Source organism: Leiobunum rupestre, chromosome 6 (assembly GCF_980474605.1).
Source record: "Leiobunum rupestre chromosome 6, qqLeiRupe1.1.hap1, whole genome shotgun sequence".
In the NCBI taxonomy this organism is placed as follows: Eukaryota; Metazoa; Arthropoda; class Arachnida; order Opiliones; family Sclerosomatidae; genus Leiobunum; species Leiobunum rupestre.
Genome location: NC_143389.1, coordinates 45,715,667 through 45,741,275, shown reverse-complemented (window position 1 = coordinate 45,741,275; position 25,609 = coordinate 45,715,667). Strand labels below are relative to the sequence as shown.

The window sequence follows — 25,609 nt, the reverse complement described above, 5'->3', positions numbered from 1 at the left end:
TAATAATGCAGATAATGTTTTTGGATTGCCTATTTTATATACAGTCGCTATACATTCTAATAGATCGTGAATTTGATGGATTTCCACGATAAAGAATTTGTCCTTTCAATAAATTTGTCTTCGAAAATATCGGTTTAAAATATGAATAGGCCTAGTTTGACCTACCGCGCCTGTAGAAGTGTTCCACACGCCTTACGCGGATGCTCAGGGAGAAGCGAACTGTAAAACCGCGGAATCATTAAAGGACCCCGAATCGCCGCCTTAACCCGACCACGTTTCTCGAATAAAATTGACTCTTTCCCCGCCTTTCACTCTACCGTCAGATAAAACAGAAGGGTTACGGGTTACAGGTCGTTTAGCCGACAACAAAACCTTAAGTGGTTTCTAAAAGGTTTCTTTCCTTTTTTGAAATTTAAAAAAATGTTTAAACGTATAGGAAAGTGAAGATGTCAAAAATGTCAATTTCACGAGTGAATGGTTGGAAAGAAATAATTCAACTCTCAAAGGCGAGCCGCTCTACCGCTATGCCGTCAAGCCACCCGCGCCACCACGTCAAAAAAGAGAGCTCGAAAATAAGATTTATCCAATGAAAGGGATCAAATTCAACCCTTCGTTTACGCTTAGCCCAAAAAGGAAGTGCCACAAATTGTGACATTATCCAAAAATCCGATAAGAGATAGCGGACGACGTTTTCCATTCTTTCTCCATCCGCTCCAAAACGATATTTAACGATTCTCGCGCCTGAATAATTACCCTTTGAAAATTCCGAAATTCGGGTTTACCCTTTTTCTATTATAAACGAAACTTTAGTTACTTATATTTAGCTTTAAAACGGTAGCTGACCACCGAAAGTATCATTTCACGTTGTATCTAAAAGTTTTAAAAACCCGCTTTGATTTAAAGTTCATTTTATTTCAGTCCGTTATCTGCTAGCGAAATTTCGGTGGAACCAACCGCGAATATAATAAAAGTAACATACCCTTATCCGTACTCGAATACGAAGCTAAAAGCGGGTGTATATTTAGGCCAGGGATGAGGTAAGGTCAGCGCCTAGTACTTTTAAGTCAAGTTTGGCGGTTAACCCTTGCCCCGAAAGTCGGGGGAACCCACTCGAAACCGCCTCAGCTGGTATTTTCTCACGCATTAGAGAACAAATAAAAAATAACAATCTTCACATCCGCCCGAACTTTCGCCTTCTGGTCCCAATTTAGGGCTCCACATAAAATACACCGCTCTTTTTTGTTTCAATTTAATAAGAATAACGCAAAATCAAGAATACGGAGGTGGCCCTTCCTTTAATACGAACACGAGCCGTAGCATTAAGGGTTTTTGAGTAGCCAGGAAGCTAGTCAGCTCGCTACAGCCAAGATTCTTTTTACAAAAAACAAGTGAAGTGTAAATACACTCTAGAATATTAACTCGAATAGAGTTTCTTTACACAAGGGCTCCCGACCGACAGGGTTGACTGGTCTCCTTTTTCGTACAGAATTTAGTCAATAAACAGCAATAGAAGAACGGACGAGTTCATGTAAAATGAACCTTATTGAAAAGTACCATATTATGTTGATATAGGTTTTATGCTAAGCAAAATTCCAATGAATGTCAGTTTTTAAATTAATCACATTTAGGGGTTTTTACTTTCTTTGACAATTATTAATTAACTCGTTTATAGTAAAATTTAAAAAACTATTTTAGTAAAGATAAACTTATAAAAAGTAGTTAATGTACTACGCAAAAGATTGTCACAATCTAAAATAATTGCATTTACGAGTTTTTTATATTGTCAATTATTAAATTATCTCGTACGGAAAAATTTCCAGAAAATTTTCTGAAAAATCGGAAAAATAAAAAATTGAAACATAAATTCCTTTTTAAGGGTGTTTATGTTTTATTGATATAAAATGTCTAATAACAGTAAACATACTAATAATAATCAGCTAGGCTAATACCCAAGGCACCACCCTAGGCCTAAGTCATCCAGCGACTTTTAAAGCCTTTAATTCAGGTGGCCGGGTTACAATGCGTAGGAGGGTGGTGGCAAGCCCTGCAAGCCACGCGAGCCAACAGCTCCCTACACTAACTATTACCGTTAACCTCACCAAGTTTTTATGGAAGGGGAAACCGAAGATCTCGGGGGAAAACCCCTTAAACCAGTGGGGAGAGAATTTGTAAACTCAACGCCGAAGGAGTTGTTCCGAGTTTTCACCCAGTGCCACAAGCTGGGATCAAACCCGGCTCTTCTTGCTGCGAGGCGAAAGTGCTAACCACTCCGCCACCCCACATATTAACACTAAAAGTGTTACATTGTTAATCAGTTTAAACTAGTCTAGAGGTTTAGTTATACTTTAAGATGCGAAAAAATGAGGCGAAAATGCCCCTTTTTAAAATTCGTAAACAATATTAGACTAATCATGGAATGAAAACTTTTTTTTATTTTTCTTCGGAAAAATACCGAAAATTTTCCGGAAAAAAGGCCTCGGTCCTTTTCCGGAAATTTTCAGAGTTACAACTCTCTCTCGTACAAAGCAAATTTTATAGATCTGTTTAAATAAATATCAATTTTTAAAAAGTAGGTAAAGCTACTTCGCTAAAGAATATCATAATTTAAGAAATAATTGCATACATAGTTTTTTATATTGACATTTATTAAACTATAAAGTAAATAACAATTTAAAAAGTTAGGTAAGCTAATTCTTAAAAGTCTCCTGAAAATCCTAAATCCAAAAAGACTGAAAATACCCAAAATTTAGATATTATTATTCAGCAGTGGAAACCTTTTTTTTGTTCGAAAAAATACCAACTTAAAAACAATCACTAAAAAAATTCTCCAGTATATAAAAAGAGAGGAAGGAGCGACGCAATATCGCGTGGAAGCGAAATTCACAAGAATTCCGTTTCGGGGCTTTCCGAGAAAAATGATGAAAATAAAAACACGGCGAAAGCGTAAGAGATATAAAAATAAAACAATAGATATATATACACACACGAGTCGGTAATATAAGATGATAAAAATAAAGAAGACAATATAATATAAGAAAAGAAAAGAGACGGGAAGAAATAATATAAGACGAGTTGGAAGGTCAGGCGTGTCGCGTTGTTGAAGGGGTCAAGGGTCACGGAATTTTATCTCTTCCTTTATCGCGACTCCCTCGGTAGCGGCACCCACCCCTCCTAGTATTTCCGAAATTCGCGTCAGGACGATCCCACACACTACAACTTATAAGAGCTATAACTTATACGACAACGTCGACGCAGGTATACGCGCCGAAATAAAGGCTCTTATATTAAGCCTTCCACTTCTTCTAAGAGTCTAGCCGAGGCTTAATCCGATAGTAGCGTCCAAGACGAGCGACGGGGTGAAGTCGAGCTGGCTCGTAGCCGCGGCGTGTCCCTTACCGGCGAGGTAGCCTCTCCAATACCTTTCAACTTTTAGACGTGTCTCGGGAACTGGCGAACATTTTTAGGTTTAGCAATAGCTAGGACGGCTCGTAGGTGCTCCGGTGTCTCGCGCTGCAGTCTTAGGTTGTCGCTCAATAAGCGGAGTAATATTTCTCTCGGACGACGTACACGATGTTGTCTATAACAAGGTTGGCTTTCCGGCTCCTTCGATATAAAGAAGGGGAAATTTGGAGAGAAAGCTCGAGGCTGGCTGGCCTGTTGCGCGATAATTATGCTTGAAAGGGTCTTATCGGATCAGATAACTGAACTAAATGAAAGCAAATACGCGTAATAACCTCGACCCTATGCCGCGCCGCTACTCTAAACGTGTCCCTTTCGTCCTAGACGCTAAAAAATAACCCGCCTTACTTTATATATACGACATAACAACGTGTCGTCTAGAGTTACTTATGACTATTTCATCTCGAAGCTCCCCAATATGCCGCGCAACGGGAATGTGTCGATCACGTCATTTATATTTCAGAGATCCGTTACTGTTACAACATCACTCGAGTTCTCTATATTAAGGATTAGTTAATCGTAGATTTAGTCTAAACTCAAAAACGCATTTAATGAGTAAGTAGATTTTCGGAATAGAAACTTAACTACTTTATATTTTTCTTGATCATGGGTTTTCCGAAAATGTAACTCACTTGATGAAATACCGTCGTTAAGTTTATTTAATATTAAAATGAAATTTACGTGTAGCGCCCCGCTGTGGCTTTTATTTTGAACGATAATTTTACCGCGCCTAGTTTGTTACGTCTTAGACTACGGTTTTTTCAGAATTTTTCCCACTGCATCTGGTAGATTACATAGTTCCCACTATCCTACCAAGATCATTCTTGTAATATCCTTGTTAGATATGGCGATCCTACCGAGATCTTTCTTGTTATATCCTTGGTAGATATGGCGATCCTACCAAGATCATTCTTGTTATATCCTTGGTAGATATGGCGATCATTGAAAGATAATTCTTGTAATATCCTTGGTAGATATGGCGATCCTTCCAAGATCATTCTTGTAATACCCTTGGTAGATATGGCGATCCTTCCAAGATCATTCTTGTTATATCCTTGGTAGATATGACAATCCTTCCAAGATCATTCTTGTAATATCCTTGGTAGATATGGCGATCCTTGAAATATCATTCTTGTAATATCCTTTGTAGATATGGCGATCCTTCCAAGATCATTCTTGTAATATCCTTGGTAGATATGGCGATCCTTGAAAGATCATTCTTTTAATATCCTTGGTAGATATGGCGATCCTTCCAAGATCATTCTTTTAATATCCTTGGTAGATATGGCGATCTTTCCAAGATCATTCTTGTAATATCCTTGGTAGATATGGCGATCCTTGAAATATCATTCTTGTAATATCCTTTGTAGATATGGCGATCCTTCTAAGATCATTCTTGTAATATCCTTGGTAGATATGGCGATCCTTGAAAGATCATTCTTTTAATATCCTTGGTAGATATGGCGATCCTTCCAAGATCATTCTTTTAATATCCTTGGTAGATATGGCGATCTTTCCAAGATCATTCTTGTAATATCCTTGGTAGATATGGCGATCCTTGAAATATCATTCTTGTAATATCCTTTGTAGATATGGCGATCCTTCTAAGATCATTCTTGTAATATCCTTGGTAGATATGGCGATCCTTGAAAGATCATTCTTTTAATATCCTTGGTAGATATGGCGATCCTTCCAAGATCATTCTTTTAATATCCTTGGTAGATATGGCGATCTTTCCAAGATCATTCTTGTAATATCCTTGGTAGATATGGCGATCCTTCTAAGATCATTCTTGTAATATGCTTGGTAGATATGGCGATCCTTCTAAGATAATTCTTGTAATATCCTTGGTAGATATGGCGATCCTTGAAAGATCAGTCTTGTAATATCCTTGGTAGATATGGTGATCCTTCCAAGATCATTTTTGTTATATCCTTGGTAGATATGGCGATCGTTGAAAGATCAGTCTTGTAATATCCTTGGTAGATATGGCAATCCTTCCAAGATCATTCTTGTAATATCCTTGGTAGATATGGCGATCCTCTCAAGATCATTCTTGTAATATCCTTGGTAGATATGGTGATCCTTCCAAGATCATTTTTGTTATATCCTTGGTAGATATGGCGATCCTTGAAAGATAATTCTTGTAATATCCTTGGTAGATATGGCGATCCTTCCAAGATCATTCTTGTAATATCCTTGGTAGATATGGCGATCCTCTCAAGATCATTCTTGTAATATCCTTGGTAGATATGGTGATCCTTCCAAGATCATTTTTGTTATATCCTTGGTAGATATGGCGATCCTTGAAAGATAATTCTTGTAATATCCTTGGTAGATATGGCGATCCTTCCAATATCATTCTTGTTATATCCTTGGTAGATATGGTGATCCTTCCAAGATCATTCTTGTAATATCCTTGGTAGATATGGCGATCCTCTCAAGATCATTCTTGTAATATCCTTTGTAGATATGGCGATCCTTCTAAGATCATTCTTGTAATATCCTTGGTAGATATGGCGATCCTTGAAAGATCATTCTTTTAATATCCTTGGTAGATATGGCGATCCTTCCAAGATCATTCTTTTAATATCCTTGGTAGATATGGCGATCTTTCCAAGATCATTCTTGTAATATCCTTGGTAGATATGGCGATCCTTGAAATATCATTCTTGTAATATCCTTTGTAGATATGGCGATCCTTCTAAGATCATTCTTGTAATATCCTTGGTAGATATGGCGATCCTTGAAAGATCATTCTTTTAATATCCTTGGTAGATATGGCGATCTTTCCAAGATCATTCTTGTAATATCCTTGGTAGATATGGCGATCCTTCTAAGATCATTCTTGTAATATCCTTGGTAGATATGGCGATCTTTCCAAGATCATTCTTGTAATATGCTTGGTAGATATGGCGATCCTTCTAAGATCATTCTTGTAATATCCTTGGTAGATATGGCGATCCTTGAAAGATCAGTCTTGTAATATCCTTGGTAGATATGGTGATCCTTCCAAGATCATTTTTGTTATATCCTTGGTAGATATGGCGATCGTTGAAAGATCAGTCTTGTAATATCCTTGGTAGATATGGCAATCCTTCCAAGATCATTCTTGTAATATCCTTGGTAGATATGGCGATCCTTCCAATATCATTCTTGTTATATCCTTGGTAGATATGGCGATCCTTCCAATATCATTCTTGTTATATTTTTGGTAGATATGGCGATCCTTCCAATATCATTCTTGTTATATCCTTGGTAGATATGGTGATCCTTCCAAGATCATTTTTGTTATATCCTTGGTAGATATGGCGATCCTTGAAAGATCATTCTTGTAATATCCTTGGTAGATATGGCGATCCTTGAAAGATCAGTCTTGTAATATCCTTGGTAGATATGGCGATCCTTCCAAGATCATTTTTGTAATATCCTTGGTAGATATGGCGATCCTCTCAAGATCATTCTTGTAATATCCTTGGTAGATATGGTGATCCTTCCAAGATCATTTTTGTTATATCCTTGGTAGATATGGCGATCCTTGAAAGATCATTCTTTTAATATCCTTGGTAGATATGGCGATCCTTGAAAGATCAGTCTTGTAATATCCTTGGTAGATATGGCGATCCTCTCAAGATCATTCTTGTAATATCCTTGGTAGATATGGTGATCCTTCCAAGATCATTTTTGTTATATCCTTGGTAGATATGGCGATCCTTGAAAGATCATTCTTTTAATATCCTTGGTAGATATGGCGATCCTTGAAAGATCAGTCTTGTAATATCCTTGGTAGATATGGCGATCCTCTCAAGATCATTCTTGTAATATCCTTGGTAGATATGGTGATCCTTCCAAGATCATTTTTGTTATATCCTTGGTAGATATGGCGATCCTTGAAAGATAATTCTTGTAATATCCTTGGTAGATATGGCGATCCTTCCAAGATCATTCTTGTAATACCCTTGGTAGATATGGCGATCCTTCCAAGATCATTCTTGTTATATCCTTGGTAGATATGACAATCCTTCCAAGATCATTCTTGTAATATCCTTGGTAGATATGGCGATCCTTCTAAGATCATTCTTGTAATATCCTTGGTAGATATGGCGATCCTTGAAAGATCATTCTTTTAATATCCTTGGTAGATATGGCGATCCTTCCAAGATCATTCTTTTAATATCCTTGGTAGATATGGCGATCTTTCCAAGATCATTCTTGTAATATCCTTGGTAGATATGGCGATCCTTCCAAGATCATTCTTGTAATACCCTTGGTAGATATGGCGATCCTTCCAAGATCATTCTTGTAATATCCTTGGTAGATATGGCGATCCTTCCAATATCATTCTTGTTATATCCTTGGTAGATATAACGAATAATGTACAATTTACTCTTTTAGATATTGGCAAACAATTTTATTCCTTCTTATTTAGTTAAAAAGCCCGAAGAAGCTCTACTCGGAGAGTAGCGACAAACAACCTATTTCCAGCAAATTCATTATTTACCAAAATATACTAAAATGTTTTCCTAGAAAGAAATCTTATCATCAGAAATTGAGAATAGTCAGAAACCTTCGATAAGGATCCATTAAAAATTCTTATCAACGTCGCGGATGTAACCTCTGTCTTTTAATCCCGAGGCGAAATTGCAAATAGCGGAGACATATCAATATTCGTCGAGAAATGAGAGATAGACTTAAGGTCTATTTACGACGCAGGGGTATTCAACTTTGGAAAATAAAAAAGAAAATTAGAAATATAAGAGAGAAAGAGAGTGAGACGAACGGAAGTAGTGCGGTGAAATATGACTCCGAGGGGTTTGGGGGGGGGGGATAAATAATGGTAGAGGAGAAAAAAACGTCGAAACTAAATTGGAACTAAAACTGACGACCATAATGCTTTTTTCACAAGACATTCTCTCGCAGTCGCCCTCTCCGCCTCGATGGATTTTTGAGAATCTTTATGGCCCCTCATATAACGGAAGTGGGGAAAAATATTAGATCTTTTCTCTATACTCATTTTAAGTTTTTTTCCCCGTTCCTACTGTCTCCTAGAGTTCAATTCAATTCTATTCTCGGATATGATTGAAACTGATCTAAGCTGAAAGGTAGGCCATACGGTTATCAGAGTAGACTTTACTCTTTCTGGCGAGCTTGACCGAACTGTCAATCACGGCGCTGCTAGTTGAAAAGCTTGAGAATCGTAAATCTCTATAGGTGCTGGAAGGGGATTTGAACCCGGTTGTTATTTCAAGGATCGAAAGAAAAGGAGCGAGAGAGAGACAACGTTGATCTATCCAATATCCCATCCTTCCTCCCGTATAGACAAAGGTCCGCGGAGGGTGTCTCGGGTAAATACCTCGCGTTATATAAATTACAAGCGAGATACGTGTATAAAGAGAAGTCTTCTGTTCGAAAAATAGAGGGATCATAAAAACAGAATTGTCTATAGCTGCCCGTTCTAAGCCTTTGTCGCTTTCCCTTCTGACTGAAAGTGTTACTATTGAATCCACTTTTTTCACCACGATTTTACGCTGTTTAATATTCTCCTTTGCTTGGAAATTATTTTGCTCGTGGTATAGTTGTCGTCGTATTAGTCTAAGGCAGCGGTTCCCAATTAGTTTTTGCTATGGAACCCTAAATTGTCCACCTAATTCTGGTGGAACCCCAACTAATATTTTTACTTATCTTAAAAGACTCTTGACACAAACAAATATGGCCGCGCTGCGAATTCTCCGCCGAACATCTTTTGGGAACCGATGGTCTAAGGTACCAGGTACCATAGCTTTACAAAGCAAAAGTCAGGCAAATCTAAAATTAACTAGTTGAGATAAACAAGAGTAACGTATTAATTAATACTTAAGCAGGGTGTTCATAATAGCTTGTAGCGCGTAAACGAAAAGATTGAGATATTTTTATTTCGCGGTGAAACCGCCACCTACTCGCTTTCCGTTTTCAAAGCCGTGGATTGGTAGCTTGTTGCGTTCATAGTGACCTCTGCATTTTTCCGTTTTTGCATAGAAATGTAAACAAATAAGGTCGTGATGCTCTTTCAAATGACGATTCCAAATAATTGACTTCTATCTTATCAATCCCTTCGATTTCTTTGTTCTGGTTTTTATTTTCTTTTGTTTGTTTCTTTGTCAATTTCGCACTGGTTTCCATTGTAGGCTACTAGTAATACTGGTAAATTTTACAAATAAACCACTTTCCCATGGGCAGACGTCCTGCTTGAAAGTTTTACTTGCGCGTTAAAATGTCTAGTAGGATTTGATAGACGCTCGCAACTAGCACAAAATACAAGCGCGGATGAAAACTGAAAAGCTAGTAGCACTCTAGCGTGAATTTTGAACTATTTCCAAATTTTTACACGCTAAAAGTTTTCATAAACCCGGCTTTATAGTCAAGGCCCATTAGATAGAGTATCTACGAAAGTTTTAGGCGCTAAGGTAGGCTGGTATGGTGGTTAGCTCTTTCGCCTTGCAGCAAGAGGAGTCGGGTTCGATTCCAACTTGTGCACTGGGTGAAAACTCGGAACAACTCCCAATCTAAATCCGCAAGCGCACGCAACTAGCACAAAATACAAGCGCGGATGAAAACTGAAAAGCTAGTAGCGCTAGAGTGAATCTGAAACTATTTCTAGCTCAACAGGAGTTTACTGTTAAGCTTGTTTTCCACTAGCGCACGTTATAATGTTATTTTCTTTACGCGCGTAAAAACGTTTGAACGTTTCAAAGCTGAGAAACGCGTCGTTGCGCGCGCCAGTGGAAAACAAGCATAAAGCTTGTTTTCCACTGGCGCGCGCAACGACGCGTTTCTCAGCTTTGAAACGTTCAAACGTTTTTACGCGCGTTAAGAAAATAACATTATGACGCGCGCTAGTGGAAAACAAGCATTAGAGTGTGAAGGGTAGCTGAAAATCTTCTCAACATATTCTTCCCTAAGAAGAAATAAATACATAACAATGATAATCTAATAATGGATATATACAAATAAGAGGATAAAAATATATTAAAAATTAAATAATGCGTCAGAGCAAGAATATGTAGCCAGCACCCTGTTCGCCTGGTCATTACCACAGGAAAAACCACGCTCCTCGTGTAATATTTCCCCTTTTCTACTGGTACTATCACAGCCTCTATCTCCGTTTAGGCTAGGTTGATCTTCAAGAATCATGAAAACTGAAACCACATATTATCTTTTCAAAGGAATAGATTCGTGGTCGAATGAATGTAAAACCAATCAAGGATTCTAATCTATATATATAAAAATGGATGGTGGTATAATGTATAAGATGATAAACTGCAACCGTGTTTGACCGATCACTATGAAAGTTGGCAAATCTAAATGTTTTTTCATGGAGAAGGTTTTTACGCTATCCATTGTACTTTAACTCGCCACTAGATGGCGCTGCAGCGCATAAACTTCTATACCGTAAAACCGATCGCCATGGAAATTGGTATACATAGATATTTGAACACGGATAATATTTTCGCGCCGTCCATTTTTCTATAACTTGCCACTAGATGGCGCTGAAGTGCATCAACTTTTATACCGTTCAATCTGTACATCTATGCACCAAATCAGAATTTTAAGTTAGTTCGATTACATAGCGAATAGAATAGTCAAAAATATAGATCATTCACGTGAATTATTATTAAAAAAATGTATATAGTTCATCATCAATTTATAGCAATAAAAATAATGAAACGTTATTAGTAGGAGTTATCTTTCATTTTTCCACATTAACAAACAAATATACACTGGCAGGACAACGTCTGCCGGGTTCAGCTAGTTTAGTATAAAGTTTATCGTATCTCGACTCGCGTCACATTTGCTTTCAGCTACCGCGAGATTGTGATTAATTTACGAACGAATTGCGCCATTGGAATAATTAACCGAGGGGCTAACCACTCTTAGAAAGTCTGTACACCGGATTACACTTAGATTACCACTGCCAAAGGCAGGGACTTCAAAGATTACGCGTAATCCCATTAGTACAGTCAAAGGTACGGCTCTGTACACCGATTACGCAGAGTGATCATCCCCTCGTAATTAACTAGTTTCGCTAAAGGATGTACCTCAAACCGTAGATTTCTACACCGCGTTCGCATTTGTTTTCGTTCAACGTCTCCTCTTTCTATCCCCATGGTAACGCTAAACCTTGTGGAAGTGGATTTCAAACAATATATCTGTTCATAACCATGGTGATGGTTCTGTTGGGTGCAACATATTCCGCCAGGTGGCTTTCGAACTACTAAGCTAACTGTATTTTGACGTTGAGGTGCATCCTTTAGTTAATTAATACATGTTGGGTTCGAGCCCATGGCGCAACCTGTAAAACTACATATATTCTTAAAATGCGTATAACAATCGCGAGAATTAATTGATTAATTCGGCCTTGAAAATTACGATTATCCCGTCGTTTGCTTTATCATTATTATAATAATGTCCTTCAGACAGAACGAAGTATCTAACTTCATACTCCTCTTATCTTTAAAAGCGTGTAACTTTCACGAGAGCAGACGGATCAATACGGGCGTAACAATCCAGGCTGGCCTTGAACATCCTGTCGTCTGCTAGTCTGTAGTATTATCGGAATGGACGATTTTCATAACAGTTCTTCTTGAATTGCTTATCTGAGAAAACGAGAAAATGTCCACTTTTCTATCCATTTTTAGGTCTTTTCAAATTTCAACGTCTGCTCGTCCTAAGTAAGCTATAAGAGAAAAAAAGATACCAAAAGGGATTTATGTTAAATTTCTGGTTATTCATATTTTTTCTTCAACCAAAACATTTCATTTTGAACACATTTTGAAAGTAATTTTTATCATTGAAATCACCAATCGCAAATTCATTTAAAATGTCAATTTATCCCAGCTATAAATATAAATTAATAAATTCATCGAACGTCAAATATATATAGGTTATAGGTTATTTATTGCCGTATGAAAATACACTCTTTTGGAACAGAGCGGCTCCGTAGTGGAGCTCAGCAAGAATAAAACAAAAATTACACAAATAAACGTAAACAAAGCAAAAATTAAAAATTAAACATTAAAAAGTAAAATTGGGTTAAGTACAATTGTTAATATAGTTAATTAATATGCCCAGTACATAGGAACTGCAGATTGTGAATTAAAATTAAGTATTAAAATTAAGTATTCTTTTGACGCTTCCACTTAATATTTAAAACTATGTCAGAGTCCCAGGGTTTCTCCGATAGGCCCAAAACCTCAGCTAAAGGGTCATTGTTGCGATGGGCACGCCAATTAATGATATCGTTGTTCAAGTCAGTGAAAGGGCAGTCAAAAAGAATGTATATATAAATATAAATAAATATATTGCATCATATAATGGAGAATATATCGCGTGCGGCAGAAAATGAATGCTTTTGGTGGTCTTAAAATAGATCAGGTTGAGGCCAATATCAATAACGATAGATCTCCTTTAAGACGAAGGGCTGATCTGGAAATTTAAGATTAGGGCGGGATGCGCGAGAAATGGTGGGCGAAACGGCTTAAGGAGGAAGAGAGCGCCGACCGGATTTTCTTTGTTCCCGGGGATTAAAAAGACGGATAAAGGATGCTCTTTACCGTGTACCCCTCCTCCGGGTTCCCTCCCGCGCTCTGTTTGTTCGCGGTTCTATTTCCAAGACTTTCGGAGCTGTCATTGTTTCTGGGCTCCCAAATAGGCTTTCCAACGCCGTTACGCTTATACACGACCTTAACGTTACCCGACGTTAAAATCAAAGGCGAGAAGATGGTAAACGCTACGCCGTGTTCAAGTTTTCTCCAGAAATAACGTCGAAGGTTTTCTGTCGAAGTAAAGTGTAAAAAGAATAACGAACAATGCGGGCTTACCCGCGAAGCTCAGCGGTGGTCGCGACGTTTGTAGGGGCTTATAGTAGGCCAATTTGACCTATACTTTACGAATTAAACTTTTCCAAAGTTTAAACTATTAAAGTTTCAATAGATGTTGTTTCGTCATGAATTTATTATTTTCAGGCGCAAGCATTACGAGATAGACACAGAAATGTCAGAAAGGGTAATATATTAAGTCACCATGATCATAAATTTTCAATACGATGTTTCATAAGTGTGTCGGATGAAGTTAAAAAAAATGTTCCCATCCGTAGAAATAAATAATCCAAATATTATTTTTACGAAAAATAATAATTTGAAATAATTCCGCGGAAAATACACTGCTGGAAAGAAAACCGAGCAGAAATAAACCAAATTAGCACACTTTTAACTTATACGTATCATAAAATTACCTACTAACAGAATAAGAATAATAAGAATAATCAGCTAGGCTAATACCCAAAGCACCACCTTAGGCCTAAGTCATCAAGCATCTTTTGAAGCCAATTATTCAGGTGGCCGGGTTACAACGCGTAGGACGGTGGTGGCAAGCCCTGCGAACCAACAGCTCCTAATACACAAAATATTACCGTTAACCTCAACAAGCTTTTATGGAAGGGGAAACCGAAAACCCCATAAACCAGTGGGAGAGAACTTGCAAACTCAACGCGGAGTTGATCCGAGTTTTCACCCAGTGCCACCCAGTGCCACAAGTTGGGATCGAACCCGGCTGCTCTCGCTGCGAGGCGAAAGTGCTAACCACTCCGCCACACCACAGATCATCATCAAGATTTGTATAATATTGACAGATGCACACCTTTATCTAAGAAAGTTACGAATTGACAGTGGTAGTGTGGAGCGGAGTAGTTACTACTTTCGTTTTTAGCTTGTGGCACTGGTAGAGCTTCCAACGGCCCCCTGATCAGGTTCATCAGTTAGCCAGATCAAACCAATCTTTTATACTGAATTGTATCTGATTCATTATCCTATGTAATTGATCTGATCTGATCTGCTATAAGTCTTCCGATCAGATTCAGTAATTTGAAATGAATAGTAATGAACATTTTGAAATAAAAAATTGGGTGATATTCAAATTTGATAACTCTGAGGCATCTTATATTTGCTCACCTTCGGTCGGTCAGATTAGATATGGCTTAATCTATCTGGTTTGAATTTTTTCCCGTATTAACTGATCTGATAAAATCTGAACGTAAATTCAGATTATCTGATATCTTATTTATAATAATTATCTTCTTTGGTCAGATAACGCCAATATTATCTGAGAATCAGATGCAAGCACTTGAAATTTGGTAAAAACTCTCAACAACTCACGTGTGTAGTGAGTTTGCAAGTTATCTCCAAAGAATATTGCGCGAGTTCTTCGGTTTCCACTTTGCATAAAAATCGTGTAGAGGTTAACGGTAATACTAACTTGTAGGTGTAGAGATTCCTTGGCTCGCGTGGCATGAAGGGCTTACCATCACTCTTGATTAAAAGTGACTGTCTAGCTATAAGGTATTAGCTTACCTAAAAAAAATATTATTTTAGTACTTTTCCCAGCATTTATTTATTAACATTTAGTGTCAAATATGGAATTAAATATGTAATTAGTAAATAAGTCAGCAGTTCATAAATTATAAATGAAGGAACTGACTCTCTAACAAACTCTCGCGCCATTTGGCTTGGCGTAAACATGAAAATCCATTGATGAGAAGCACCGTCGCGACTTTGACGGGGTTCACTTATTTCACGAAGCGGACAAACGTCTAGTTCACATCGAAAATTAAAGCTTTTAGCAATACTGCCTAAGAGACTCTTGATTAGCATAGCAGCGACCCCGTTGAAACAGTTCTACGGGATTGTATTCTATGCCCAGGTTCGAGAAGTTTCGATGACTCTCGAAAGATGAAGACATCGAGTGGCAGAAACCAAAGCGCTATACGTGGAATTCACTATTATTAAAAACATTTCAGAACATTAACGTTAAGTCATTTTGATACTCAAGTTTAGTATATTTCCCGCTCATATTTGCTTGGTTTCTTATATAAAGTTGATCGGAGGGTCGTATTACCGTCTAATCAAAATGTACAATTGCCCAGGGCGCACTATTTCAAAGGGACCGTAATCAGACATGCATGTTTTAAGAAATATGTCTATTTTGTAACTGAGTTTATTTAACACTCTAAATATTATTTAACTTGTATCTAAAAAGTATTATTTAACTTGTATCTAAAAAGTATTATTTAACTTGTATCTAAAAAGTATTATTTAACTTGTATCTAAAAAGTATTATTTAACTTGTATCTAAAAAGTATTATTTAACTTGTATCTAAAAATTATTATTTAACTTGTATCTAAAAATTATTATTTAACTTGTATCTAAAAAGTATTATTTAACTTGTATCTAAAAATATTTCACAAGTATCTAAAAAATATTTAACAAAAATTTAAAAAATATTTCACACTCTAAAAAATATTTCACAAGTATTTAAAAAATATTTCACAACTCTAAAAAATATTTCAGACTATAAAAAATATTTCACAACTAAAAAATATTTCACGCTCTAAAAATATTTCACAAATAAATAATATTTCACACTAAAAAACATTTAACACTCTAAGATGTTTTTTATAAATTTTGGCACGTTAATTTAAATTAATTTTTAGACAAACCGAATATTTCGAGTTACCTGGATTTGGAAATAAGATAGCGATACGCGAACACTTTAATTTAAATTAATTTTTAGACAAACCGAATATTTCGAGTTACCTGGATTTGGAAATAAGATAGCGATACGCGAACACTTTAATTTAAATTAATTTTTAGACAAACCGAATATTTCGAGTTACCTGGATTTCGAAATAAGATAGCGATACGCGAACACTTCAATTTAAATTAATTTTTAGACAAACCGAATATTTCGAGTTACCTGGATTTCGAAATAAGATAGCGATACGCGAACACTTTAATTTAAATTAATTTTTAGACAAACCGAATATTTCGAGTTACCTGGATTTCGAAATAAGATAGCGATACGCGAACACTTTAATTTAAATTAATTTTTAGACAAACCGAATATTTCAAGATCCTGCTATAGTTCAAATCTAATTTAATACGCAAATAAAGTGCCTTGAGAAGTGTTCTGGTTTCAGCTATGGAATATTTAAAAATAGCAAAAATGCTTTTATAAGGCCCCATTTATGGAGTTTTGCCTAAGGCCCGAAATTATGTTTGTTTATGCTCAAAATTAGCCGATTTTCTGGGAAATCCTAGGAGATTTTAGGTATCAAAGTTGATAACTTTTCAGTTCAAAGTTAATCTGAAATATACTCGTATATAAATGTATCAATTTGAATATTTTAATTGATGCGCGGAATTTGCCCACAATTACCCGGATTGTTCTTACGGTAATTTAAAGGGGAACGGTCAAGCTTTTCCAAATACGGCCTTATTTCCGTATCAAAAGATAAACAAGACGTTCAATATACTAACACGTACCTTTTTTTGTCTTGAAAAAATAACTTTTGGCCCAAGAAGTGGAAACGAAAAATAACGCCAGGTGTTTGGGTTTGAATTTTCGCCGCCATCTTAGGGGCTGCCGCCAGCGCCCCTAACCCCGTATGAGCGATTTGCGAACTATCCTAACTTTTAAAATCGCGCAATTTAGGCTTAAGTCTCTTATGACTGGAACGCGCCGCGCGTGCAAAACAAATATTTCGCGTCTTCAGCAGCGCGCGCTTTTACGTTGTTTTTCTGTCTCACCGACTTCTCACCGGGTGTCGCGGCGGACGCGCGCTTTTCGATTTCCCGAAATTTCTTTATTTTATTAAAAGTTAACCGCTCAATATTTTTTTATGCGGTTTTCACCTTAAATTTTAGTTTTTAATGGGCTATAGGGCTATCTAACTGGTTAAAGCTTGACCGTTCTCCTTTAAGAAATAACAAAAATAATCACGCGGAATATTGTAAACATCGTAAATATAAATAGCGGAATTGAAGGAAAATCAAGATGTCTGTATTTAGCGCGTTCTGGAATGAAAATACGCCTTTAAGCCCGGTGAAATTTTAATTTGGTAAAAGAAAAAGAGCCCTTAGAGACTCTTTTTGTTCGCTTCCGTATTTTTAGCGGAGTTTAGCCCACGCCTGAATATATACCGCTCATTGTCTCGTAAGAAAAAGTATAAGGCTGGTACAGCGAGGCATCAAAACTGAGAAGGACGCTTCAGCTTGTACGGAACACGGAGAAAGAGAGACCCCTAAGAAAATAAAAGAGTACCGGTTGGACCCCCGAGCAAAATTATCTTTTATTAATTAAACAAATTGAAAATGAACCCCGCGGTTAACGAAGCCAACTCCCTTCTCTTTCAAAAGAAGCGGGGACTCTTTTAACGAAGATATTTCCTTTGGAAGGGCTCGTGCCACGAAGTTTTTTACAACCGTCTATCCACGTTGAATTTAAAATAACCGCGTGTTGTATTAAAAGCCCGAATGTCGGGGTAAAGTTTACAAAGGCGCCGGTTTGAGAGTAACGTCAACCGACGTGATCGCGCGAGTCTGGGTCATATAGGCTTAAAAATAGACGAAAATGATTCGGCTCTTTGACTAAGGCAACTTCGCAGTCCGAATGGAGGGACTGTTCCCTTTCAGCCTCGTTCGGTCCTTTCAAAACACAGTCAGCTCCATCTACGGGGAGCTTTTGTCGACCGTATTTTAGGTCGCCTCAATCTTGAATGCGATTCCTCATCCAACGACGGTCCGATGGGGTGAAAGGGGCGGACTAAATAGACAATACCCGTTTTCGCTTTCAAGCATCCCAGCCTCCCCTTTCGTCTGACTTTCCCTTCCAGCAACGCGCTCTTCTTTAAGGGTTAATTATGCAACGGAAACTCTGATTAAAAGCCAGTTTAGAAAAGAGAGAGATCCTCCCTCTGCCGAATCAAGGCGGAGAAACGGGAGCGTAGGAGCCTTACGGAGCGCTAGATATTCCAACGTAGATTTGTCCTTTTCCACCCCATCTCTCGGCGCTAATATAATATCATATTTCCCCGCGTCATCCTTCACTAAATTCACGTTCGGATTCATAACCGGCGCCGCTTCCTCGCTACCTTCTAAGAGCACCGTGTATATTAAAATGATGAATTCGAAATGTTGATTTTAACGTTCCATTTGGGAGAGAGAGAGTCTAAATGGCAACGCGGAGTCTCGCTTGTTCCAAAGTCTCCCTTTTATACGATTTAATATTGAAATTTAGCCGTTAGAGACGAGAGCGTTCGAAGTATCGTTATTCGTAGCATCCACGTAATTCAACGGGGATAAACGCCTTTTACATTCGCTGTCAATTAAAATTCGCTTATCGTACCGACGTAAACGAGGGTAGTCGCGTTGAACTTGTCAGTATAGTTAAAAGGACGCCTTTACAACCTATAATATCCCGGAGATGAAAGAACTATAAAGGATAAAGGTTTAATAATTTAGAAAATTTTCATATAGAAGGGAAATTTTTACCGAATTTACACAATGACCGCTGGAAGGTATGGATTTATATAAATTTAGCCACGTACAGTTTGGGGACGACTAACCGCTAAACTCGCGGAGTTGATGTCGGGGGGCAAAGACTCGATAAGAGTTCACTCCACCCACCCCCGCAACCAACCATTTACCAGAAGTTTGTTATTAAGGCTGACCGCGTATGCACCACGCGGGGTTTATATCAACTCGGGAAGAGTTTTAGTCGAGAGGGGCGTCCGAATGGTGGACCTATCATTATTTTGGCTACCGCCGCCTCAGCCTCTCTAGTATCAAGGTATACCTTTATTGTTAATTGCCAGAAGAGAAGATATTAATACGAGTTTCTATTATACCGTAAATTCTCGAGGTCATCCCCGTTTATAATCAAAATTAACAGCTCTTCCCCCTTCTACGCCGCGGCGCTCGCGTCTTTTCATCGAGCTTCCCATTATTGATATTAGGGGGCGCTCCGAGGACGAATTAAAGGCAAGCTGTCCGTGAAGTTTAATTTTAGAGCGCGGCCATATTAAAAGTAATGGCTCCATAGTTGGTAATAAAAGGCGCGCGCCTAATGATGATTCCAGCATCGGCGACCTATCGATTCCGGGGAAGGAGGGGTTATAACTTAACGCCAATAACTACGACGTTCCCTAAACGCCACTTTTCCTTTTTCGAGGCGTATTAAATTTAATGAACTTTTAATTACGTGATTTCAGAGAGTGGTCTTCACCATCGTAAACTTCAGCAAGTATTTACCGTTGTTCCACGAAGGATTCACTCCAGTTGTCAGATCCGTTATGAGACCCAAATGGTAAGTCTATACGTTATATCATTCGATTTCGATCGATCGTTAAATTACGACAATCGATTTAAATTAGCTTATTTCGACCGAAAAAAAATTGAAAAATGTTCTAGTTATAACAAATAGTTTCGAAACGACAAAGATAATAAATTAATCATTAAGAAAACGATATTGCTAAAAATTAATAAAAGATGGGGATGAAAAACGAAATTCAATTTTATTATTTTTTGTTCGTGGAATTGAAGCAATTTTCCACCAGGGCTTCGCTAGTCGACCGTATCCCGGCAGCGGTCGGTACATATATACGTGTCGGAGAAAGAAATGAAAGAGAAACGAAACTGTAATCGGCTAAAAAGGCGCTCAGAGCCATTTAGCTTCTCTTAACGATTGGCCTTCCCCGCGTCACCCGCAAAAAAAGGAAGGTCCGTATATGGGGGGAAAAGAGCTAGATTTTCACCATTAATATCAACCATTACGAGGAATGCAGCCCTCCGAGACCGATAAAATTAATTAATAGGCAATACATGACTTATTTTTTGCCCGGCGCCCGCGCGGACCACCATTTTCCGTGACATCTCTCGGCGCACTTTGTACCACGCGAGACGACGGCCGATGGTCGAGGGGCAAAGGGGTACCGCCAGGGGGGAAGTGAGGGAGGGTGGCGCGAGATTACGTCGACCGAAGCGGATATAAATAAGTTTAAGACTAGGCTTAGTCCGCAGTTAAATCCAAAACCGGGCGGGAAGGTACGGACTGCGGGTGCGAGTGAAGGGAATCGTAATGGTAGGACTCTGGAAGTATTTTTGGGACACGAGCTATAAATGGGAGCGTTCTAGATGCGGGGACGCGATTTGGAAAAGTGCCGGTAGCTCCGAAACGATTAGGCCTAACGAGGGGGCATCGAGTAGCTACGGTTCGGGGCCTAGGCTTAAACTCGCTATTGGCCCAGGATGGAACGGCGGGATAAAACGGTTAAGGGCGCAGTTCCTCTTTGTTTTTAGCTCCCCCCACTCTATCCTACTTTCTTTGATTGTTTTTTGCCAGGCGCTCTTTTAGTTAGAAAAATGAGAACAAATGCTCGGTTCCGAGTAGAGCGACTGACGTGAGAAGGGAAAAAGGCTAATGGATGACCCTAGGTTCCCCTTCTCCTCCGAGCCACCGAAAAAACTGTTTTTCCTCTCTCTTTTCTGGCTTCGATTCCTGGGACCATTGTTATATAGCGGTTCGGGTTAACGGAAAGTCACTTAGATCTACAAATCTGAATCTGCAAAAACGGCTTACAGGGCCGCATAGTCGTTGGAAGAAGACCTTCCGCTTTGAAGAACGAAGCCCATTTTAACGTTGTTTTTCTTTGTTTTCGTTTTACGTCTAGCCCGTAGGCCAACCTTAAATTCCCGAATGGTAAGGCTGTAAGCCCTATTTCTCGGAAAAAGGGCTACTTATAATAGGGAACGGGCATTTGCGCGGCTTAAAGGGAAACTTTAAGTTTCGCGGTTTACGAAACTATCGTAAAATATTAACCTTCGATAAACCCGTAACAATCCCTTTTTACCGTCGAAAATGCGATAACGTGAAAACCGAATGGTATAAAAACGAACAAAGTTATTTAGTTTGTTCACTCTCCGAATTAAGTTGCTCGAGATCCAATAGTTTTCCAATACCAGATCGCTCAATAAATGGACTGACTGACCATTGTTAAAGCTAAAATCAAACTAAATGACAAAGACAAAATTATGAGTTTCAGACGTTATTTAATGATGACTTAAAGGAAAAGTCCAGGTTGGGTAAAACTTGGGTCTATTTGAAAGATCATGTTTAAATATACTCAAAAATATCAGTCGTAAAATTGTATCTTTTTTTAATGACGATAAATTAATTTTTAAACGAGCGAAATTTACCGCCAAGCGATCTGCCATTTTCTTTTGCCTTCCCTCCGCAGACCGCACGCGGAGCAAGCGCGCGCGGGGAACAGAGCGCTGTTAAAGCCTGTTATGGCGCAAACAGCGCGTGATTAAAGTCCTAAAACGTCACCCCGAAACAAAAAATGGCAGCTCACTTGGCGGTAAATTTCGCTCGTTTAAAAATTAATTTCTCGTCATTAAAAAAAGATACAATTTTACGACTGATATTTTTGAGTTTATTTAAACATGATCTTTCAAATAGACCCAAGTTTTACCCAACCTGGACTTTTCCTTTAACAACCAAATCTTCTAATTTATATATCAGGTGACACACTAATCACGATAAATTTATTTATTACATTTTTTAATCTTTTTCTGTCGATATTGTTTTGTCTTTATTTCATTATTATATAAATAACCAATTTCATTGTATTATTTCATTTTGGAGCAAAGTAAGGTTCATTGTATTACTACAACTAATTCTTCCTGAAACTAGTTCTAAAATTAGTCTAATATTAACACTAGGAGGTTCTGCTCTGAATTAAACACAAAAATTACAAAAACTCGTGGTATAACTTTACGGAACAACTTGACCTCTGAATTAAAACAAATAAATAATTATAAAATTTTTAGAGATGAACTTGCCCATAATTTCAGTCAGGACCTCATCATACTAGGTGATTTTAACCTACCTAAGCTCGATTGGCCCACTATTAGTAATCTAGAATGCAGTCATGGTACCAAAATTAAAGCGAATCACATTTTTGAAATCTGCTACGCGAGTAATTTAAGGCAAATTAACACTCTAAAAAACGACTGTGGCAATATTTTGGACTTATGCCTTACTAATGTAAATTCTGTAAATATTTCCCCATTGAACGAACCATTTGTTGATAAGCACTATCGTCACCCTCCATTCTATGTAAACTACCTCGCTGACCTTGATAAATCTGCACCGCGTGCATCAAAATCTTTAAACTATCGCGAAGGAAACTACTATAAGCTCTACACCCTATTACGGGACTTTGACTGGACCGAGTTCTGTGAACATAATGATGTGAATATTTGTGTCGACATTCTAACCAGTGCGGTAAAAACTGCCATGGATACCTGTATTCCTAAAAAAGTTCATAAGAAATTTTCGTTGTTGGTATTCCGCCGAACTTATTGCCACACTGAAACGAAAGAGATATTTCCACGGGAAATTTACCCGTACAAAGGACGTTAGGGATTACGAACAATTTAGCTCTTTACGTTCTGCCTCTAAAAAACTTATTCGAAGAGACGGTAAAATTAATACTGAAAACATCCGCAACACGGCCCTGAAACATCCTCGGATGTTTTGGGGATACGTTAACAAAAACCTTAAAGGATCTCCCGTGGAAATTCGCCTAAAGATAGGACAAAATTTTATTATCAACCCTACTGACCTCGCGAATGAATTCGCTTATATTTTTTCAAAAGTTTCTATAGATAACACTAAACCCGACCAACCCTTTGATTACAATAAAAATTTACTTTTTTCGGACACCTTTCACAATATTAAAATGAACCAATCTGATATTAAAGAGGCTATTACAAAATTAAAATGAAGTTTGAGCACCGGAATTGACTCTATTCCGGCATTCATAGTGAAAGGTTGCGGTGACCTTCACCTAACACTGTTGGAACACATACTAAACCTGTCCATATCTACTGCTATATTTCCGACATTATGGAAAACCTCAATTGTCAGTCCTATCTTTAAAAATGGGTTCGCCGGCGATCCCAAGAACTACCGGCCTATATCCCTGCTTTGCATATTTGCTAACATTTTCGATTATATTGTTCATAAATACATCTCAAATTGGTTTAACACTTTTCCAAATTCTCCACAACATGGTTTCTCAAGGGGTAAAGGCGTAGATACTAACCACGTCTCTTTTCTAAATGAAGCTTCAAGGGCTGTAGAAAACCAACAACAATATGACGTCATTTTCCTCGATCTTGCTAAAGCGTTCGATAAAGTCTCTCACCCCTTACTACTTAAAAAACTTGACCAATTCGGTATCCACGGCACCTTACTGCGCTGGCTAGGCGACTATTTGACTGATAGATCCAATGTCGTATAATGTAATGGTGTTACAACGGATGTATCCTACGGTGTCACTACGGGGGTCCCTCAAGGATCGTCGTTAGGGCCGCTATTATTTAATATGTATATTTACGACCCGCAGTTCATTATTAAAAATTGCTCACTATTTCGATTAGCGGATGACCACAAAATTTGCAAGCATATTTTAAAACCTGATGATTGTAAACTTCTACAGAACGACATTGATTTAGTTTCAGAATGGTGCGCAGTAAACAACCTCCCGGTAAATCCATCTAAATCCGCTCTGGTGTCGTTCTCTCGAAAAACTGATATCCTAAGGTATAACTTTAAAATTGGCAACAGTTCAATACCTAGAAAATCTTCTATTAAAGACCTTGGCGTGTTCCTGGACGTGGGTTTATACTTCAGGGAACATATTCAGTTTACCGTTAACAGCTGTAGGAGGTTGCTGGGCGTCATTCTGAAACTCTGCAAAAAATTAATTCTGAAAAACACTTGTTTTCTTATACAAGAGTTTAGTTAGATCTAGGGCCATGTACGGTTCACTAGCTTGGGGTGGGTGCAGCCCATACCTTTTGCATGGCGTAGAAAATATACAAAAGAAATTTGTTGAATATCTTCACACCAACTTTTTAAAATCCCACAATTATAATTATGGAAAAATTCTTACTGACCTTAGTATTAATACCTTAGCACAATTTCGAGATAAAACCGAATTAAAATTTTTCTTTAAGATACTTAATAATAGAGTGGCCAGTGAAAATATTGTTTCTAATCTAAACATATCTGTACCAAACTACAAGCTAAGAAATAAGCAAATATTCAACACACTGTATACTAGCCTTAACCCACTAAACCGTCTACAAAAAACTGCAAATAACTATATGCACAAACTAGACCTATTTAGCTGTAAATTGTCAGACATAGAAAATTTATAACTTTTACTTCCATACTATTTATCTATTGCTGTACATTTTCATAAAAATGTATTTATGTCAATATTTTCACCATTGTATATTTTTCTCATTTGTTAAAATGTGTATCAACTAGCTGATCTTGTAACCAGGATTGTTTTGTTACACAATAAACCCCACGTTCATTCATTCATTCATTCATTATTATCATTATTATTATTATTATTATTATTATTATTATTATTATTATTATTAAACCATTATTGCGCAATGTCTCCGAAAATCAGTTTGTGTAATCTGTTTCAGATGCGCTATTTGCAGGTTGTTACCATATGGTCCTTAGTAAATCCAGCAAGGGAAAATTAATATAACTTCTATGTCTCCACCCTTTAATTGATGACCTAATTACGGGTTTACTTTGTTTAAGGATTAATCAAATTACCGTCGGTTGACACCGCTAAATAGTGATAACGCTATCCGTAACTTTCACCATGGTTGCCATTTTGTACACAAAAGATTATCTATTTATGAAAACGTTTCGATGAAGTCGTGACAGTACTATACTTTATCTATAAGGTAATATAAATTTCTAAAGTAACTATTTTCCGCTGAAAGCTGAAATTATATTCAGCGATTGTCTTTTAATACGGGATAGTCTTCTATGGATCCCATCGGAAGCTGATATTTCTCTAGCAATTTTGGAATAGTAAAATATAAGGGAGGGGGATGTGAGGGGAATTCGGTGTCCGATGAAAACCTGGAGGGAAGGGGGGAGAAGAACCTTATTTAACATGGCCGGGGACGTCCAAGTTAATAGGGAAATGATTTACAACGCTGGCGTCCTTTTAAACTAATGACTTTATAAATGAAGGCAAAAGGAAATCCTAAACCATAAACTGGTAATTTATAAAACGAATTTTCTAAAAGGGAGATTCCGCCGAAGGAAACGAAGAATACGGCCAGCAATTATTGAAAAGGCCGAGAACGAAGAGAGAGAAAGAGAGCTTCTAAGCCTCTTCTAATCGGAACGCCCTGTTTACCTGATATTTTGATAAGAGCCGGGATACGTCCA

The 25,609-nt window shown here is 37.8% G+C and overlaps 1 protein-coding gene across 1 annotated transcript in view; it reads left to right on the top strand.

Moving 5' to 3' along the window:
* The window catches only part of LOC149941141 (cytosolic carboxypeptidase 6-like), a 384,878-nt gene that overhangs the window by 198,931 nt on the left and 160,338 nt on the right, over nucleotides 1–25,609 (top strand). Inside the window, exon 4 of the mRNA XM_090179425.1 lies at nucleotides 19,542–19,636. Within this exon, the coding sequence (XP_090035551.1) occupies nucleotides 19,542–19,636 (95 nt within the window). The remainder of the gene's footprint in view (nucleotides 1–19,541; nucleotides 19,637–25,609) is intronic.